The sequence below is a fragment of the Rhineura floridana genome, chromosome 2, assembly GCF_030035675.1.
Source record: "Rhineura floridana isolate rRhiFlo1 chromosome 2, rRhiFlo1.hap2, whole genome shotgun sequence".
NCBI classification, from domain to species: domain Eukaryota; kingdom Metazoa; phylum Chordata; class Lepidosauria; order Squamata; family Rhineuridae; genus Rhineura; species Rhineura floridana.
The window spans coordinates 88,364,402-88,386,458 of NC_084481.1; the positions used below are offsets into that span (position 1 = coordinate 88,364,402).

General features: G+C 43.6%; 1 protein-coding gene across 15 annotated transcripts in view; it reads right to left on the reverse strand.

Moving 5' to 3' along the window:
* BIN1 (bridging integrator 1) overlaps positions 1–19,178 on the reverse strand; it is a 152,150-nt gene extending 132,972 nt beyond the window's left edge. For 4 of the 15 annotated variants that reach the window (XM_061609202.1, XM_061609203.1, XM_061609201.1 and 1 more), the window contains exon 1: positions 18,954–19,177. In XM_061609202.1, coding sequence (XP_061465186.1) covers positions 18,954–19,034 — 81 coding nt within the window. In that variant the 5' untranslated portion in view covers positions 19,035–19,177. Of the gene's footprint in view, positions 1–17,921; positions 17,984–18,953 lie in introns of those variants that run through there. The other 11 variants (XM_061609205.1, XM_061609204.1, XM_061609212.1 and 8 more) reach the window with 7 other exon arrangements.
* Between the last annotated feature and the right edge of the window lie 2,879 nt (positions 19,179–22,057).

Here is a 22,057-nt window from a genome sequence, read left to right on the forward strand (position 1 = left end):
TAGTGCACTTTGCACAGGTTCCATGTCCCTTGACTATCTCCTCCTTACACACCCCTCTAGAACAGTCATCTTAAAATGCTGATTTATCTGCAAAAGTGAGGGGGCTGTTTTTCAGAGTGCAACATTCAATTAAAAAATGAGATGGGAGACAATAGAAACAGAGAACAGGAATAAAACCTTGGGGTTGGAGGTAGTGCACTGTGCTTCAACCCTGGATCTCCAGATGTTGTCAGACTACAACTCCCATCAACCCCAGCCAGCTTAGCCAATGGCCTAGGATGATGGGAATTTTACTCCCAACAACGTCTGGGAACCCCAGATTGAAGAACAGTATTGTGGTGCATAGCTCGATGGAAGATGTTGACCCAGTGCACAGCAACTAAAAAAAGACTAATTCCATATCAGGGATCATTAACACTGGGTCTGAAAATGAAACTGCCAACATCATAATGCCATTATAACAATCTATGGTATGACTACACTTTGAATACTGTGTACAGTTCTGGTCGCCTCACCTCAAAAAGAATATTGTAGAGCTGCAAAGGGTTAATAAAAGGGCAACCAAAATGATCACAGCCTGGAGTGATTCCCCTGTGAGGAAAGGTTACAACATTTGGCCCTTAATTTAGGAGGGGAAAAGGTGAGTAAGGGAGGGAAGCATGATAAAGGTGTATAAAATTATGCATGGTGTGGAGAAAGTGGATACAGAAAGGGTTTTCTCCCTGTCCCATGATACTAGAACCTGGGGCCATCCAATGAAGCTGAACATGTTCGAAGATTCAGACAGGCCAAAGGGAGGTACTTCGTCACACAATGCATAGTTCATCTGCATTCCCACAAGATGTAGTGATCCCCACCAACATGGGTGGTTTTTAAAAAGGATTAGTCAAATTCATAGAAGATAAAGCTATCAGTGGCTACTAGCTGCAATGACTATGTTCTACCTACACTGTTGAAGGCAGTATGCCTCTGAATGCCAGTTGCTGGGAATCTTAAGTAGGGTCCTGCGTGGAGATGTCCCAGAGGCATCTAGTTGGCCACTGTGAGAACAAGATACTGAACTGTTCTCTGTTTGATCTGATGCAGCAGGAAGAGCAATGGTCTTCCATACCATTAATTGTGCGCCTAGCATGGAAAGCAAAAAAGAACTAAGGAAAGACAGAAAGTCTAAAGCTCCTTTATATTTACTATTTGTATTGCCTGTACTTTTTCCATTGTATTCAGATTCCAGGGCCTGGAGACCAGTCCTCCATATCCAAGAACTGGAAAGTGGCCAACGTTAACACCAATCTTTAAAAAGGGATCCAGTGGGGATCCCAAAATTACAGGCTGGTTAGCATAACATCTGTCCCAGGAAAATGGATAAAAAGTATTATTAAAGATAAATTAACCAAGCATATAGAAGAACACCCCCTCTAGGATGCCCACCTTAACGTGGTGAGGGGGCTTGAGAGTGTTGAAGAAGCTGAGAGCAATGCCGTCAGGAGTCTAGACCAAGAGGCTAGACTCCTAGCAGGGGCACCCAAGGTCAAAGCTGAGACACCAGACTAAGATGCAGCCAAACTCAGAGGAAGGCAATGGTAAACCATCTCTGAATATCTCTTACCATGAAAACCCTATGAACAGAGTATCCAAAATGCAACACGAGATAGTGCTGGAAGATGAGACCCCAGGTCAGAAGGCACTCAGCGAGCTACTGGGGAAGAACAATGGAAAAGTATGAGTAGCGCTGTGACTAATGATGCCACCGGGTCAAAGCCGAAAGGAAGCCCAGAGGCTGATGTGCACAGATGCAAAAAGGAGAGTCCGGAGTTGTATAAATAGGATGGTTCACAACAGATGCTATTTGAGGTCGCTGATTCATAGGGTCGCCATAAGTCGTAATCGACTTGAAGGCACATAACAACAACAACAATAGAAGAACAAGCCTTGCTGAAGCAGAGCCAGCATGGCTTCTGCAAGGGAAAGTCCTGATTTACTAACCTATTTGAGAGTGTCAACAAGCATACAGATAGAGGTGATCTAGTGGACATAGCATAGCCTTTCAAAAAGCTTTTGACAAGGTCTCTCACCAAAGACTCCTGAGTGAGCTGAGCAGTCATGGAATAAGTGTGGATCAGGAAGCAGAGAGTATAATAAGCAGACAGTTCTCCCAATGGAGGGCTGTAGAAAGTGGAGTTCCCCAAGGATCAGTATTGTGATCTGTGCTTTTTAACTTGTTAATAAATTACCTAAAATTAGGGGTGAGCAGTAAGGTGGCAAAGTTTGCTAATGATACAAAATTGTTCAGGGTTGTTAAAATGAAAAGGGATTGCGAAGAGCTCCAAAAGGACCTCTCCAAATGAGTGAATGGGTGGTAAAATGGCAACTGCAATTCAATGTAAACAAGTATGCATGTTGGAGCAAAAAATCTTAATTTCACATATACGCTTATGGGGTCTGAACTGGCAGTGATTGACCAGGAATGAGATCTTGAGGTCATAGTGGATACCTCGATGAAGATGTCAACCCAGTGTGTGGCAGCTGTGAAGCAGGCAAAATCCACGCTAGGAATAATTAGAAAAAGTACTGAAAATAAAACTGGTGATATCATAATGCCATGGTATAAATCTATAGTGTGGCCACATTTGGAATGCTGTGCACAGTTCTGGTCGCCTCACCTCAAAAAGGATATTGTAGAGTTGGAAAAGGTTCAGAAAAGGACAATCAGAATGATGAAGGGGATGGAGCGACTCCCCTATTAGAAAAAGTTGCATCATTTGGGGATTTTTAGTTTAGAGAAAAGGCAAGTCAGAGACGACATGAGAGAAGTGTTCAAAATTATGCATGGCATGGAGAAAGTGGATAGAGAAAAGTTTTTCTCCCTCTCACATAACACTAGAACTCATGGACATTAAATGAAGCTGAACATTGGAAGATTCAGGACAGACAAAAGGAAGTACTTCTTTACTCAGCACATAGTTAAACTATGGAATTTGCTCCCACAAGAGGCAGTGATGGCCACCAACTTTGATGGCTTTAAAGGAGGATTAGATATATTCGTGGAGGATGAGGCTATCAGTGACTACTAGCCATGATGGCTGAGCTCTGCCACCATAGTCAGAGGCTGTATGCTTCTGAATGCCAACTGCAGGGGTGAGTGCTCTTGTGCTCAGGTCCTGCTTGCGGGCTTCCCATGGGCATCTGGTTGGCCACTATAAACACCCCATGAAAACAATTCCATACCCTTCAACATTTCCCAGATGACACAGGGACATTCTTGTAACACCTACATGCTCTCATCAAGGGCTTCTGCTTGGGCATTCCCCCTATCCCAACATTACTCAATGCTGGAGGCTCCACCTAGTATATATGTTGATTTTAAGGCTGTGAACACACTAGTTGCCTATCCCAAAGGATTTCCATTGGCCACACCGGGAGGGGGAATAGGTTGATCATTTGTGAAATCTCTTTTAATATGAATTTTTAAAAAACTCAAGCTGATCCCACTAGGTTTTACAGAAAAAAGAAGTGGAGTTTGACTAGCATCATGTGCTTCGTTTTCCGGAGAGGTGAGATGCACTGGAATCAGCAGAACAGTGAGTGTATCTCTACCTTGAAAAACAGCCTGTCCTGCACTAAATTTGAAAGCACTGAAGATGTCATGATATCTTAAACTTAACCATTCAAAATGAACCTGATCAGTTGCAGTGTACGAAACGGCAGACTGTACCACACTGTCTCCTAATCCTCATGCACACACGTATTGCACCAGTCAAGGATTAAAATTTAGAGAGCCAGGACAGGAGGCTAAAGCCTAGACTATGGCAGTTCTAGCAACTCACCCTAACATTTAAGGCACATCCAATGCACATTTGGGAAGTATAGTTTGTTAAGGCTGAGAATTCTTATCTCTGTGAATGGGAAACCACAGTTTCCAGGATTCTTTGGGGGAAGTCATGTGCTTTAAATGTGTGTTGGATGTGCTTTAAATGTATGGTGTGCATCTGACCACCCCAAAGGCAAACGAGGGACAGTGGTATACCAGTGTCATATCTAAAAAGCAGCACTGTTTATCCTGCATGGGACTATTGGAGAACACTGCAGCGTGAACATTAAGCTGCATTCTATAGCTGCAGTATTCTAAATAATGGATGCCATTATGCTGTGATGTTAAGGAAGAACAAACAATTCTTTAAAATAAAGGAAACATGGAATAAGAGACTTGTCTGCTATTCTGCAATAACTCTCCTGTTCTTGGTGAGCCATAAAAAATGCATGAGAAGCATGAACTATAGTTAATAAGTATCCTATTTCCCTCAGCCTCAAAATATTTACAGATAACATCTGTTTAATGTGTTGCCCACAAATCAAATAGCTAATATTAGTAACCTATTTGTTACTTCTAAATAATGTGCTGCTTTGAAATATTGAGATTGCCTTTCTGACACTTTCTAGACAAGAAGGGGGGGAGGAATCACCATTCTAACATCTCTGTCTTAACTACAAACCTATTTGGAATATAGCATGTTTTCATCAAAATGTTTATCTATACTGTGGTGTGCAGTTTCACACCATCCCTGCAAGGCTGGTCATTGTTATTATTACTATTTTAAAGATACAGTAGTGATTTGTCCATATTTATTACATGGGAACATTGTAAAGGCAAATTTGAGTCCAAGCCTTCAAAGACTAAACCAAACATAGTCTGTCCACCATACTGCTCTGATCCCCAATTGAATCTCCCAAAGTTACTGGAGATAAGACACCACCATCAGATTATAATTACCATAAACACAACTAAATTATAGAGTTTGAGATGTACACAAGTGCACTCTGGAAGGCGTTCAGCTGATTTAAACCTGGGTGGGTAGGATCTGAATTTCCTGGTAGATTTCTGGGTGATTTGCAGTAGATCAGCAGGGATTTCTGAGTCCCAATTGTTTAACAGCAGTAGCAACAATATGACAACAAAAGTAGCAACAAAATGACAACAGCAGTAGCAACAAAATGGTGGTGATGATGATGGTGATATGAAGAAAGCTTGGAGTAACCAGGGCTGAATTTTTTGAGCAAAAGGACTGTGAGCTCTGTTCTCTTCTGCTACTCAAAACAAACTCCTGGGCTCAGAATTCTTAATTCTCAGTGTGTGTCTTTTGCACCACTCAAGGTTCTAGTAAAAACCAAAGGAGATCCCACAAACCTGAAGTCTGCCCACCCCTGCCTTAGGTTACTGCAGCATCGATAAAGGATTACTATTCAAGGGGGTGCCACCAACACGCAAAGCAAACAAAGAATGTTGTACACTCCTGATGGGTTTCCAGAGAAGAGCTCTTGTTCCTTCATACAGTTAGATGCATTTAGGGTTCAGTTCTGGCTTTAACACTTTAATTGATAGGATGGCCACTAGAATTCCTATGAACATATATATAAGAAAGAGTCATCTATCAGGAAGGGTCAACTTGGACACAGATGCACACACAAAAATAGATGAAATTTGGATGATGTAACTATGAACAAGTCTAAAGTTACACTAAAGGGAAGAGGCCAGAAGATGGCAAATGCAGCAAACTAATACAATGTTTTTTATCATGTCTACTTGCTGCGGACAGAAGGGCATTTATAGATTCTCTCAGTGGTTCCTGAGGTTAGATATGCAGTAAGGAGAGTTCTACAGAAAGGGAGTTGGAGGCATAAGGAATAGCATGGTACGTGATTATGAACTGAGGGATCCCCAGAACCTCAGGCAACCAGAAGTGGTGGACCCATGAGAGCAAAGGTCTCTGGTTTACGGGGGGAAATGCAAGTGAATGACATGCCTGTGATATAACTATCCTCTTTCAACAAGCCTTTTAAGTTGAGACCTATCCCAGTCTGCATCTGTGTCAGAATTGTTTAATATGTTTTTTTTAATAATGTTTTTAACCCTTTTTAAGGTTGTTTTTTAAAATGTTTTTAATGCTGTTTTGTTTTAATGTATTTTAAGATCTGTTTTTATGATGTTTTAAAGTGTTTTAGTGCTTTGTTTGCCGCCCTGAGCTCCTGCTGGGAGGAAGGGCGGGATACAAATTCAATAAATAATAATAAATAATCCCTATATCCTGACGTCAGTCACCAAATATTTGTGTTCTTTGGTCCTCAAAACAATTTTGTCTGCAGCTGGAAGGTAGTGTGTAGTGGCCAGAGAGTCAACTCAGCAACTTCAGCCATTACTCTGCTCTGTTTGATCCACAGGGAAAATATATCCAGCCCTGAAGGTAGAATTTTTTATCTTCTCTCCCTAATCAGGCAAATCATGACTATCTCAAAACACAAGTATTTTGCATATGCACGCAAAAAGACCAGGCTTTCCAATATTCCCCCATTGTGGACATTCTTCTGCTGCCAAGGCTCATTAAATACATTTATTTCTTTCATTCAATGGCTACAATTCTTTTTTTCCCCCCTGCAGACCCTCTGCTTCTGGCTCTTGCATGGAATGCAGTAGAAACCAAACAAATACAAGCCTGCAGATAAATCAATCAGCTACTCCCTAAACAATGAGGTTTTTTGCAGATTAAAACAAAGATTAAATATTTCTTGGCATGCTAAGAAATTTTGTTTTTCCCTTGACTGTGTAAAATGCACAGTAAGCCGCCCATCTGAGCTCTTAATTCCCTCTGCTCCATTGACATAAGCACAGAACATTTTAGAACACCTACTTTGTGTGGATAGCATCCAAAGTCACAATACAAAGGTGGTAATTCGGTCCTTGATGTTGTGGCATAGAGAGATGTCTTCTACCAGATAAGTGGCTTCTGCTCTGTCCTAACACATCTCTGAACTTTTTAAAACACATGATACAGAGCAATAAAAAGAATATCTGACGCTGGTTGTCTTCTCTCCCTCCCCCGCTCCTTTTAAACTTACATTTCACTTGAGGAAAATTAAGTTCCACACATACTTATTTAAAATATTTGTTACCTGCCTTTTATTACAAAGCAATATCAGAAAATTTAAAAATAAATAACAAAACACAAAATACTGTATATGCCTCATAATACAAACTCAAAACATAAAGCAGACTCAGACATTAATACCCAATAAGTGCCTGGGCAAAAAGTTAAGTCTTTGGCTGGAGTCTAAAGCTGATATGGGTTGGCACTAGCTGTATTTCAGAGGGGAGGGAATTTCACAATTGAGATCCTCCTAAAAGTCCCTCCCTCACCACATGGTGAGCCTCTGCTAACTGCATTGCTACCAGGACTGCCTCCCCCATTGATTACACACCAGCAGCTCTCTATGACAGAAGGTGCTCCTTCAGATAAGCAGGTCTCAAACTGTGTAGGTTAATAAGCAGAAGAACCTTGAATGTGGCTCTGTAGCAAATTGGGAGCCCATATTTATTATTTAGTTGGTTGGTTGATTAGTTTATATCCCACACTTCCCCCTGCAGGAGCCCGGGGCTATAAGGTTAAGTGTTTGTAGAGGTTATTCTGCATGACCAGAGAGTAGTACCACCCAGTGAGAGTGTGCACAATCACTGAAGATCCTTTATAAACAGTGTCAATGACAGACAACTCCAGCTGTGGTGGCACTGGTGATGAAAGGTGTGCAGACCCTAGTGCAGCCTTTCCCAACCAGTGTGCCTCCAGATGCTGTTGGACCACAACTCCCATCAGCCTCAGCCAGCATTGCCAATGGTCAGGAAAGATGGGAATTGTGGTCCAACAACATCTGGAGGCACACTGGTTGGGAAAGGCTGCCCTAGCAGATTAAAATCAAACCCATTCCAACTTTATGCTAAGAGAAAAAGCTCAGTTTTGAGCTATCACACTAATGTAGTGCCCAGATTTCTTTTCTAAATTGTCAAGGGACACACCAACTTGCATTTAGGGATGTCTCTCTATCGTCACTTGACTTTATATAAGACCTCAGAACCCCTTCATTAATGAGTCTCTAGAGATAATCCTGCTATATCAAACCAATGAACAAAGAGTCAAGCCTATCAGTTTTCTATACCTGCCCTCCCACTGTTCATGACAAAACATATGACAGTGGCAACCTTAAGATTATTAGGCCTGTGCTTGACAAAATGCATTTGGTTAAAATACACATTTTGCCAAGTGCCATCCAGCATCAAGAAGCAACATCTAATGTATATTGTCAAGAAGTGATCACACACATGCTCCATTCACAACTGAAGCAATCCTATGGTCCCTGTGAGTACCATTGAGACACATGGTCCCTAGGAGTACGTCCCAGAGGCCAGAGGCCAGATAGGATCCACCCCTCCAAAGCTGGAGACAAAGCTCCAGCATCAGAGACGGAGTTCCAGTTGCAGAGCTTCCCTCCTCACTTCCTTCCCCCAATATCTCTAGCCCAGCCGATGTCAGAGCTCCAACACGGGAGGGGCCAAAAGGTGAGCATGCTGGGAAGCAGCTTGGATCTGAAGGATCCTAAGCTGTCTCAGTCCCCTGACACCCTCCTACAAATTGGGGAGATATTTAGTCATGCTCCAGAATGTGATGATCTCTCCCTCTCCCTTTTCTCCCATCTATGGAAGGGGATTTTTTTAAAAAAAAATAACATGAAAAGCAGATGCAGTCTGGCAGGACGTTAGATAAGGCAATAGATTGGCATTCATATTTCTCTTCTCCCCACCTTAGGATTGCACTTTTATTCATTTATTTATTTTTATGCCACATTTAAAGGCAAAAAACCTTCTAAAGGCAGTTCACAGATAAAATCACAAGGTAACAGAAGTATACAATACAATCAGTAAAACAGCAGCATAAAAACATTTCAAATCAACAACTAGCAGCAAAGTTAAAATTACAGCTTCTGGAGGAGTTGACTATAGTGGGTATTAGAAAAGGTTTTCTTTAAAACAGGGGTAGCTAACCTGTTGTTGGACTGCAATTCCCATCATCCTGGACCACTGGCCATTCTGGCTGGGGCTGATGGGAGATGGAGTCCAACAACATCTGGAAAAGCCATTGATTAACCACCCCTGTTAGTTAAAGCTTGATGAAGTCTGCTACCTCCTATTAAGGCAGAATAATGAGTTTTGAATGGAAAGAGTAGCCCTAGCCCAACCTTCCAAAATTATGAAGTCTTGCCTCCTACTTGCTGAGCCACAAATGTTTGTGAAGCAGGCTCTAAAACCAGTAGGAAGAAACAGCTGGATTTTGCATAGTTGGGCAGCAATAGTTTTAAAAACAAGCAGTGAGGCTGTTGCTACTTCCATCATCTCTGAGCACTAGGCTGACCACAAAAGGTTCCTCCAAATTGTACCTATATTGCAGGGGAACTCCAAGTACGTACCATAACTTTAGCTTTGTGCAATTAAAGTGGATTAAAGAGCTATGTCACCCTAGCACAACAAATCCAATTTTATTTTTAAAATGGACTTAATGCAGCTTGGAGAGTGACAGTGAAATGCACTGAAAAGCATGGGATGAAAGAATGATTAATAAGATGTACAAACACCCTGTAAGCAAATCAGGTGAATGTTCATTGTCATAAAACTGCCCCATAACCAAATCAGAAGGAATGAATAAGCAGATTATCTGGAAGAGGCCTAGGTCTCAATCAGAAACAGGAGTTCAGTTGTATTGGAGTATTTGATACCTACGCTTGGCAATTTGCACCTGCCAATGGTGTAAAAGTTAATTTGCAGCCCATCTTCTCAGAATCCCACAGGGAGATGTGTGTAATGTTTTTCTTCTACTAGTCCTCATCATAAAAGCAGACCTAAAATCCATACCCCCCATTACAAGTCTTGTCCAATACTCTCTTTGAGAAAAAGAAACATTTCATAGATTCTGGACACAAGCTATTGAATTACCGGGCACAAGATTGTTTGAAAAAATGTCCCACAATAAAGGGAAAGTGTAACAGAAGGCATTGCAAATATTATGACAGCGAGGTGAGAAACACAAGCATCAGGGGGCGAAGAGAGAGAACATGTCTGCAGCAAGATCACTGTAAGAAACTCCTGATACATTGCCTAAGTGAAACAGTTGCTACAAAACATACAATACAAAGAAAAAGAACCCTTTGCAGCCTTCTTTTTATTTGTTAACTATTTCATTTCTCTTATGTTAACAGAAAAGTGATCTCAAAAGCTAATGACATTCTTGAGCTTGATTTTAGGCCCTGGACTTGAATTTGTACACATGATCCTCACTTAATATAAAACTTTACTTAATGCTGCACAAATACTGATTGTGACTATCCACACATTCTAACATGAATGAGCACATTCAGAGCTTGAAAACACATAATGATGTCTAACCTATTATTATTTCCTTTCTTGTGGATCTGGGAGAGGACAAAACACTAAACACAGTCCAACCAAAGTCTCACTGATTTCAGTGGAGAAACTGAGCTGCATACTCAACTTGCTGACTGAAATGAATGGATCTTGTAAAGTTTGGTTGACCAATTCCATTATCCTGATGCTACCGCAGATCGCAGAAGGGAGTACTACCCACTCACCCTAAGGAAGGGCCCCTTGGGACCCAGGGGCCTTTGGCCAGGCCTAACCTGGCCGCCCTCTGGCGCTGGCCCTGAATAGAGAAACATACAGATCTATTCTCACACACAGAGCTCAGAAGACCCACAAGCAGCAGTTTTTATTTTTACAAGCAAGCACTATCCATGCATTACTTTCAACTTGTTTTTAAAGCCTGTTGGTTTTATCTGCATTTTGATAATTTTATTATGACTTCCATGTTAAAGTTTGTCTTTATTGTTATTTTTAATTAATGTTTTACAACAGGTGGGAGGAACCTTTGGCCCTCCAGCTGTTGCTACACTATAGCTCCCATCATCCCTTGCCATTGACTATGCTTGCAGGGGCTGATGGGACCTATAGTTCAGCAACAGCTAGAGGGCCAAAGGTTCCCTACACCTGTTTTATCCCATTTTATGTAAACCACTTAGAGATATTGTTTTAATTAAGTAGTATATAAATCTTGCTAAATAAACGAATAAATGTAGAGCATGAGTGTGGAGTGTGCGCAGTGGGGCTTTGCTTTTAGCCCCACCCTTGACATCACATCTTCTTTCAACAACAGCACACAACTGTCTGTAAAGAAAACCCAATGCCTGCGCTCCTGCTCACAAGTAGGGACTCTGCACAATCTGAACACCAGGCTATGCAGCTGTCAGCTGTAATGGTGAGGACCTTTGATGGAAACAGCAACAGAATAGCAGCTGCTAATAACACAGCAGGAGGGCCAGCCCTACCATTAGGCAGAGTGAAGCAACCTCCTCAAGCAGCTGGTAGCTCATTTTCTAAATTATTTTAAAATTCATTTTTTTTAAATTTATTATTATTCTACTTTTACTGCCCAGGAGGAAGAGAGGCACTTGTGGAATTTTCTGCCTCAGGTATCAAAACAACTTGGGCCAGCCTTGCAAGGCAATATTGTCAGGTCAGTGGCCTTTAAGGAAAAACTATGACATTTTAAACTCTGAGACTGAGGGACAGATATTTCAGTTCACTGTAGCACTGTATGGCATTACTTCTTAAAACAAAGAAAGCCACATCAGGGATTTAAAAAATGTTTTATTTCAGGACACAAACAGCCACCCTGAACAAACATAAATTAAACTCACTAGGTCATTGTTTATAACATCATGAAATTACTCACAGTGAATCTAGAATTTCACTGTGCTAAATGGTCTTAGAGACCTAACGATTTGTAGATTTCTAGACAACTGGATGAACACTGGCAATAAGCATGTTTTTAAACATCCCACATGACTGGTGGGCAGGGAAGAGAGCACTCTGTGGCATTAAGTCATAGATCAAAGCCAACCATGATCCCTATTATTTTATATATCCTACATTCCTCTACACACAGTCACAGTCCCCTGCAGATGGACACTGCAAGTAAAGACTGGTAGTAGTGTAAAAGTCATTTACCAGGGAAATGTATCTTCTGTGTAATGATCTTCTCATTGAGGAATGAGGAATCTTCTCACTGGGCAAAAGGCCATAGCTCACTGGAAGAACACATGTTTTATAAGCGAAAGGTTACAGGTTCAGTACCTGGCATTTCTAGTTAGGGCTGGCAAAGGTTCCAAGCTGAACCCAGGAGAGCCCCAATCATTGAGATAGATGGGCCAATGGGGAAGGGCCGTAGCTCAGTGGCAGAGCATATGTCTTGTGTGCAGAAGATCCTAAGTTCAAGCCCCGGCATCTCCAAGTAGGGCTGGGAAGAGACCCACCTGAAATCCTGCAGAGCCGTTGGCAGTCAGGGTACTGTAGACAATACTGAGTTCAATGGACCAGTGGATCTGACTCAGTATAAGGCAGCCTCCTATGTTCCTTCCTAGAAACTGACTCGGTGTAGGCAGCTTTAGACTGCTCTGCACTAAATCAACACTGATTTCAAGTCTGCTCTTGTCAAGGAAGTCAATGATGCTCAGGGGCCTGGATTCAGAGTCGCCCTTCCGTAAAGAGAAAGGCTCCTTCCATTTCAAAAGGGACCGAGATCCAGTGCAAGCTCCCGTTGGAGGAAGTGGAAATGATTTCCACAATTGTGGAAAACTGCACCACCTCCCACCCTATTCTGGAAGGTTCCCTCAACCCTCCAGAGCAGCTTTTCAGGAAACATAATCAAAAAGCATTGATTATCCCCCTCACCCCTACACATCCTCCAGTGGAAATGTCTTATGAGCGGAACCATTATGCCTGCTGAAACTAACAGCAGGAGTTTTGCCTTTTGATGCCACACACCCTTGTTCATGTTTAATTTCCCATAATTTCATTTATCACATTGCCCCCAAAATTCAGGCATCCACTGCAGGCAGCCTTGGGATCCAACAAGGTTCTTGGCTTGCTATCTGTGAATTACTGATAGTGGACACCTGTCCACAGAATAAATATAGCAGAGACATCCAACATATGTTAAACTGATCATTTTTAAAAAATCCCTAGCACCTGTCAGCAATCTTTGCTCAGTTACCCTGAGCCTGTACCCAAAAGCTTTATTGTCTCATTCCCAAACCACACATTTAGTTTCTTTGTTTCATATTTCTAGTCAACCGCAATCCCCACCCCAATATTTCAGAAATGTCCATGGTTTTTGTGGGAACATTCATAGAGAGCATCAGCTCCTAAACCAGGGTTGCTGTTGTTTTTCAAACTTTGCATTGAAGGACTTGTCTTTACTGAGATTATAATAATGGCAGACAACTTGCCCCCTATCTGTCAATCTTCCCTAGAAGTGAGTAGAGTTGCCTGACACTGTTGTGTGTTCCGGGGTACACTCTCAGTTCACAAGGGACAACAGAGAATTATGCACAGCCTACTTCTTTTCAACAATGAACAGCACCATGGACTCCCATACTTCACTTAACTGGGAGATTTGCTCCCTACTAGCTTTCCTATGGTTGACATTATCTCAGTATATCACATCACCATCTGACAGTATGTCATAGATTCCAATGAAGCAGCTGTTGAATCAATAGGAAGAAAGCAAGTTACAAGGCGGGTCATGATGCTCCATTTTTATTCAAGCTGCAAGGCAAGCCAATGGTCTGCATGTCCATCCTCCCATTTTCCCCCACACTATGGCATTATAATAATAATAATAATAAAATTTTATTTTTAGGCCGCCTATCTGGCCGAATTTACAATGGTGTTGTAAAGCTTTCTTAATGAATCCATCTCCTTCAGTCATAATAATATTGGTTGGGAAAGGCCATTGCACATAACAGCAGCATGCAGACACACTATTCTTTATTTGTGGCAGGCTAATTCAGATCATAAACCATATTCTTCTAAAATATGGGATTACTTTTTTCAGTATACAGCCTCACTACAAAGGACTGAGTGAAGTTTCTCCTCTCTATCCAAATATTTTAAAAAGCAAAAAAGGGGGTCTTTTTCCAATTTGTATCTAAAATTAGTAGCATCATGACACAGCCAACTGCAGCTGACAATGCTCAGTTGAGATCAATTTTGCTACAGTGTCCATACTGGTGGAACTTCAACCTATTTATTTTTAAAGACATTTTGGCTTTGATGTGATAGTGCAACAAAGAGTGATGCATATTCCCCATTTCAGAAGTTATAGCTGTTTCTAACAAAACAACAACAATCAAAACTTGTCTTTGATGTGTTAAACTGTACATTCTCTTACACTTAAAGTAAACAATTCACAATTAACATCTATATAATGCCGCTGGGGGCTATCATCAGATTTGGGCTGCAGTGTCACCAGTATGCGGATGACACGCAGCTCTATCTCTCATTCAAATCTTCACCGAGGTTGTAGAAACCCTATCCAAGTGCCTGGAGTCAGTGAGTGACTGGATGGGAAGGAATAAGCTGAACCTGAACCCTGACAAAACCGAGGTACTGTTCGTGGGAGACAATGGAAGGTTAGGGGATTTGGACCTGGTGCTCAATGGGGGTAAGATTGCCCCTGAGAGACCAGGTCCGCAGCCTGGGGTCATTCTTGACTCCCAACTGTCCATGGAAGCTCAGGTTTCGGCTGTGAGCCGGGCAGCGTTGAATCAACTCCATCTGATATGGAGGCTACGCCCCTACCTTCCCAATCATCTGCTCCCATCGGTGGTACATGTCCTGGTCTCCTCTCGCCTAGATAGTACATCATTATGTAATATATTTCTTTTGTATCACCCTCTCCTATGGGTCTATCGACTGTAAATAAAGATTTGATTATGACTACTGTAATGCGCTCTACATGGGGCTACCCTTGAAAATGGTCCGGAAGCTGCAACTGGTACAGAACGCGGCGGCGCACCTGATTAAAGGCAGCCGCCGGCGAGATCGTATCACTCCAGTGCTAAAAGAGTTGCACTGGTTACCAGTTGCTTGCTGGGCCCAATTCAAGGTGTTGGTTTTGACCTTTAAATCCCTACACGGTTTCGGCCCAGTCTATCTGAAGGAGCGCCTCCAGCATCATCAGCTATGCCGCCCAACAAGATCAGCCTCAAAAGACCTTCTCTCCATCCCATCAGTCAAAACAGCCAGACTGGTAAGGACTAGGGAGAGGGCTTTTTCAATTGTGGCCCCCACCCTGTGGAACTCCCTCCCAAATGATCTCCTCCATGCCCCTTCTATGATGAGCTTCCGCCGGGCCTTGAAGACCTGGCTCTTCAGGCAGGCTTTTGGGGTGGGCTAGATTTTATTATCATTGTTTTCAGATTTTTAATGTCTAATGTATTTGTATGTCTATTTTGTACGTCACCCAGAGTGGCTGGATAACCAGCCAGATGGGTGACTAATACATTCAATAAATAAATAAATAAAAAGGAAATATGGTACTGTGTAACGTATTCACCTGAACAATGAAAAAATTACAGCCAGCTGTCCATTTGAATAAAGACTTTTAAAAGACTCTTCTTCAGACTATACTGGCTTAAACTGCAAAGACAATTCAAGCCCCTAGCAAGATAGGGAACTGTATATCTGAGCAGTAGAAAGGGAACAAGGAAAATTGACAGACTGTTACTCCCTTGGGCTGATTCAAATGAATTACTCCAAAGCAAATCAAGAACGATTTGCTCCAAACAGCTATGGAGCAGTGCAGTCATGCCTTTCTTTCCAAGAGTAAGGTGATACTTTGCAGCGCATAGCAACTTACCACACAGGCAAAGGGCTCTGCTGTAAATAGACCTGCCTCATTTAGAAACATTACCCTAACTATCTTCCACTAGGAGGGGCCGAAATAGAACCTTTCCTCCAATACCTATATTTTTGCACATTGGGCCAGGCTTCCTTGTGGAGGGCAGGTGTGCAAACACCTCCAAAGAAAGGTGACAGGATCGCTGGAACTCTTGCCAGCAATCTGCAACCACAGCTGTCAAAAGACAAGCAGTGGCTAGCAATGGATCCCTCAAGAGATGTATGCTATCGTCCCTCCTGTCTCCTTATAAAAAGTTGAATCCTGATCCCAGTGGATTTGGGCCAGGCAGAGTTAGAGAACAGAGGAGAGACATGAAACTCAGCAAACAATCAGTTCCAGCCCTCCAGGACAATTGCCTAGGCAGGCTCTCCTATCTCCTTCTAGACCGGCAGAGCCTCCCTCTTGCCTGTTTGCCTGCCTGCCAGGACTGGCTCCTTTATTAACCTACAGTGGAGGTCCTCTAAGAGGATGTTTTCAATAGTGGACCACTTCCAGGTATACATGAGAATCCCTGCATGGTCAGGCACTGAACAGGTAACTGGAACTTGATGTCAAGGAGGAAGGCACAGGAACCTCAAAAGCAGATTGCCTCCAGTGTTTTGTTTTTAAAAAGAGAAACACTGTTCCAGTGGTCAAGCAGAAAAGTGTGGTAGTAAAAGAAATGATTCTAGATTGTTTAGTCCCAAATAGCATCACTATCACAAATTACAATCTCCCTTCTGTACAGCTCTACACTGAGAGCATGTGTGTGTGGAAGGGGACTTCACTGTTTTTGCTCCATCAGGTGTGAGCTGAAAACTGTTACATTCACCATTCATTGGAAGATATATGGGTTTTAGTTTTAATGTGTATGACGAGACATATTTATTGTTTGCTGGATACCATTCTGGGATCCCTTGGGAATGAAGGGTAATAAATACATAAATAACCCACCCCATCCCAGCTGAGAGTGCAAAGATGTGGCACATTAAAGCATGTTCTTTCTCTGAGGAACTGAGAGTGACAACAACCCTATGAGGTAGGTTAGGATACGAGAAAATGGCCTGCCCAAAGTCAGCAGTGAACTCCATGTGGAGGTGGGGATTTGAACTTGGGTCTCCCTGCCCTAGACCAACATTATAAGACACTACAGTGGCTCTGGTATGACTTCAACAGATGAGGATGCAGTGCTTCATGGGGGTGGGCGGGTAGTAGCTGTGTGGGATAGGGCTTCTATGGTGAAAGAACGCTACATGAGGCCACTTTTAAAATTATACTTTCCCCACATGAAGGCCCAGGTGTGAAGCAGCAGCCCACAGAAATTCAGAAAGGATGTTTGGCTTGTTTCTACCCAGGCAGGGGGTGCAGAGTGCCCGGCCTGTCGGAATTGAGTGAGAAGGAAAAGATAAAGCAACGTGTGTCTACTCTCCACACGCAGCAAGCAATCCGATTCAAAACAGAGGAAGCCCTCCGCCTCTTCGCAGGGTCTGCAGCCCTTCCACACGACCCGAGCCAGGAGGAGAGGCGGCGGCTTCCCTCCTCTATCACAGCTGCCGATAAACGGCAAGGGCCTTTCTTGTGGGCAGACAGCCCTAATTTCCCGCAGAGTCACTACAGAAAGCCGCTTTTGACAAGAGCCCACGTTCGCGCTGCCTGACGTCCGCACGTCAGTCAAACTGGAAAAGTAACAACAGGAATGGGGGGGGGAGAGAGAGAGAGGTGTGGATTGCCAGAGAAAAGCCCGCCAGATCTATGGGCAGCCACAGCGAACGTCTACCTTGCTCTTCCGCATGCGCCGAGGAAGGGAAATCTCCAAGCAGAAGGAAAGAGCAAGCCGTCTTGGGAATCAGTACTGAAATCTCCCTGTTCTGGTCGCGCAGGCAAAGGCGGTTCGCGTCGCCCATAGCAATTGCCATAGTCCTTTGCAGGTGAAATTCTTGGGTAAGGATTTGCAACTGAAGCGTCTTAACACGAAAGGGCGGTGCGGCGGGAGATAAGAGCGGCTAGAGGAGAGTGACATCTCAAGTGTGTTTAATTGGGGGGGGCAGGGAAATCTCGCCCACATCTCATCTGACGTTGCTTTAGCAGCAGGCTCCGAACGGATTTCTAACTCTCCGGATTCCACACACACACACACACACACACGCCGCCTTATCGAAGTAGGTTTTAACCTTTTTAGCCTTTCGGTCGCTGAGTCCCCCATGAAAACCCAACTATTATAAGCATAAACCCGGATTCGTGGGTACCCGCCAGGGGGCAATCACAGAGCACGTCCTTCCCAGTGGCCGATCCGTTCACACATAATCTCACCCCAAGGCCTCACCACAGTGCGTGGGCTTCAGACCAAACCCGGTAGCGGCGGACGCTCTCTCTCTCTCTCTCTGACCTTAGCAGCTAAAAATAGCCGCCGTCCGCACGCACGCACGCACATAGAGCGCTCCGGTTTCCCCTTCGCTAGCATACTTGCCCCCGTTTCACACGCTTGAAGGGAAAGGGAACGCGTAAGCAACTGGATTTTAAGCAGAGACAAGGTGAAGGCTGATGAGTGCCTTTTCCTCACACACACACACGTCGCAAATGTGTAAAAGGACTGGGAGAAAGCGAAGAGAGAAACGTCTGATGAGGAGGTCGAGGTTATCTTTCATCCCCTATAGAATAAAGCCTTGTAGCGCTGGCCCACCAACCTTCAACCCACTCTGCCTCTGCCATTTCACTGAAATCTAACCGGGGAAGGGACGGGTGTGAGAGAATAGAAAACAAACATCACGCTAAGCCACCGTCCTACACCCTTTTCCATCCCCACCCCACATCAAGGCCCCATGTTACGTTTCTGGGGCTGTAATTTGGGAATAAAGCCCTGCTGTTTAAGGCAGCCAGACTTCAAACTTCCGAATAAACAGTACAGAGGATCAGGATCTGGACGCCCTTTTCGTCCGATTGTCTCCCGGCCGACCCTCGATTACTGGTACCGCAGAGAGAGCTCCCCAACGCTGCGACCGCGGCGGGGCCGACGGGGAGAGAGGCAACGTGGCTAACGAAGCTGTCAACGTCAATGGAAAGAAGGAATCCTCGGCTGGAGCAACACTTCCAGGGGAGGGGGGGGACAGAGACGCTACAATGAATTGCACTGCACCACCCTTGCATGCGCACATGTATTAACAACCGCTATACACCACAGTCTTTGCCCTGGCAAGCAACACCGTCCCCTCCTTTAAAAAAAAAAAAGCCCCACCAATGCTCAGGAAGACTGCAAAGGCTCGGGGCTGCGTGCACTAAGAGGGCACTGCCCCGTTCCCTTTCCCTGAACACTGGATTTTCCGCCCCTCTCTATACATTCTTTACCTTCTCTTGGGCCCTGGTGAGTTTCTTCTGCATGTTGCTGGCTATTTTCCCCGCAGTGACTCCCTTGCCCATCTCAGCCATTTTGCCGTCGTTTTTTAAAAAAACAAACAAAAAAAACCCCTGTGCGGTGGTGGTTAAAATTAATCAGAGCGGGAGGACGAGAGTAAAGACCAGGAGCGAAACAATGGCCATAGCCCTCTTCAAGAGCCGGGGACAAGGAGAATACAGCCTTTTAAAGAGACAGTGCAACCTAGGAACTGCAGCGTCTTAAAGAGACAGCGCGCCCAGTTTTGAACAGAACAGTACAGGAAGCGTCTTGTCTGTGCAACCGGGTGTGTGTGCTGTCCATCGAAGAAAGACAACTGACATCAATTACGCTCTACCGAGAATTTAGAAGAAACAGAAACTAGCAGGACTAAACGTGGATTGGCATCTTGATTAGATTATTTATTTAAAGTGAAGAAAAATATATTACAAAAACAATTGCCAAAGTTGATCTCCAGGCTGCAAGGAAAATTGTATTGAGTATAGGTTGTTTGATAAAGGTTGTTTTTGTTGTGTTTAAACTGATTGAAATACAAAGACCAGAAGCAGACTGCGGTACAGAACATGAACTGGTCATGTCGAAAATCAGAGTAAAGCTAAAGAAGAACAAAGCAATCATAATGCCAAAATACAATTTAAATAACATCCCAGAAGAATATAAAGATCAAATAAGGAACAGATTTGAGGCTTTAACCGTAGTTGACAGAGAACCAGAAGAACTATGGAGTGAAGTCAGAGACATTATCAGGGAAGAATGCAAAAAGACAATACCTGGATCCCTCCATAATGGGAAATTATCGGCCAGTCTCCAACATTCCATTTTTGGGCAAGGTAATAGAGCGTGTGGTGGCCGCCCAGCTCCAGAGATTCTTGGATGAAACAGATTATCTGGATCTATTTCAGTCTGGTTTCAGGCCTGGTTACGGGACAGAGACAGCTTTGGTCGCCTTGGTGGATGACCTTCGCAGAGAGCTGGACAGGGGGAGTGTGTCCCTGTTAGTTCTACTGGACCTCTCAGCGGCTTTCGATACCATCGACCATGGTATCCTTCTGGACCGCCTTGCTGGGATGGGACTTGGGGGCACCGTGTTATGATGGCTCCATTCCTTTCTGGAGGGACGAACTCAGAAGGTGGTGCTGGGGGACTCCTGTTCGACCCCTTGGCCATTGACCTATGGGGTCCCTCAGGGTTCAGTTTTGTCCCCCATGTTATTTAACATCTATATGAAACCGCTGGGAGAGGTTGTCCGGGGATTTGGGGTTCTGTGCCATCAGTATGCGGATGACACCCAACTCTATTTCTCCTTTTCACCTAAAGCCAAGGAAGCTGTCCTGGTCCTGAACCAGTGCCTGGCATCAGTGATGGACTGGATGAGGGCGAACAAATTGAAACTAAATCCAGACGAGACAGAGGTGCTCCTGGTCAGTCGAAGGGCAGATCAGGGAATAGGGATTCAGCCTGTGCTCGATGGGGTTACACTCCCCCTGAAGACACAGGTTTGCAGTTTGGGTGTGCTCCTGGACTGTGCTCTGAACTTGGAGGCCCAGGTCTTGGCCGTGGCCAGGAGTGCCTTTGCCCATTTAAGACTAGTGCACCAGCTGCGCCTGTTCCTGGAAATGCCTGATTTGACTATGGTGATGCATGCCTTAGTTACATCCCATTTAGACTACTGTAACGCGCTCTACGTGGGGCTGCCTTTGAAGACTGTTCGGAAACTTAAACTGGTACAAAGAGCTGCAGCCAGAGTATTAACAGGGGCTGGTTACAGGGAACATACAACTCCCTTGTTACAACAGCTCCACTGGCTGCCAGTTTGTTTCCGGTCACAATTCAAAGTGCTGGTTTTGACCTTTAAAGCCCTATACGGCCCAGGTCCAGGCTATCTGTCAGACCGTATCTCCCTACACGAGCCTGCCCGGGCCCTGAGATCTTCAGGAGAGGCCCTTCTCTCAGTCCCAACACCCTTGCAAGTGCGATTGGTCGGGACGCAAGATAGGGCGTTCTCGGTGGCTGCTCCTAAGTTCTGGAACTCCCTTCCTAGGGAGGCACGAATGGCCCCCTCCTTGCCATCCTTCCATCGGCAAGTAAAGACTTTTTTATTCCAACAGGCCTTTGGGATAGAAGATGTTTAGGATTGGGCTTTACAAGGCTTGTTTTAATGTTTTATATTATTATCTGTATTATTTTAAATTGTTTTTAGATTTTTAAGTGCCTTTTATGGTTTTAAGGTTGTGCATAGTTTAATTGCATTTTAATTGTATGTTTTTCTATGTTTTTAACTACACGTAGTTTTATTTGTAAGCCGCCCTGAGTTCCAGTTTGGAAAAAGGGCGGGGTAAAAATTTCAATTTCAATTTCAATTTCAATACCTCTAGTTAAAAAGAGAGAAAGACCTCAATGGATGACTGAAGAAACTCTTAAAATGGTTAAAGAGAGAAGGAAAGCAAAAGCAAGACAAGATAGAAACATGGTCAGAACCCTAAATGCAACAATACAGCAACTAGTACGTAGGTACAAAGAGAACTATTGCAATAGTTATTGTATAGAAATAGAAGAGGACAACAAAAAGGGGAGAACAAGAGCCCTGTTCCAAAAGATTAGAGAAATGAAAGGGAAATTTAAACCACAAGTAGGGATGTTGAATAATCAACAGGAGAACACACTAAATAACCAAGATAACATAAAAGGAAGATGGAAGCAATACACTGAAGAATTCTACAAAAGAGATGCAAGGATGACAGATTCATTCACAGAGGAACCATATGATGAAGAACCAGAAATTTTAGAATGTGAGGTAAAAGCTGCTCTTAAAATACTTGGAAGAAACAAATCACCAGGAACAGATGGCATACCAATAGAGTTGCTACAAGCTACTGAGACTGAATCTGTCCAAATTTTGAGAAAAAATTATCAAGAAATATGGAAAACTAAACAATGGCCCACAGACTGGAAGCGTTCAATATATATCCCAATTCCAAAGAAAAGGATCCCAGGCAATGCAGTAATTATCGAACTATTTCCTTAATATCCCATGCAAGTAATGCTCAAGATTCTACAA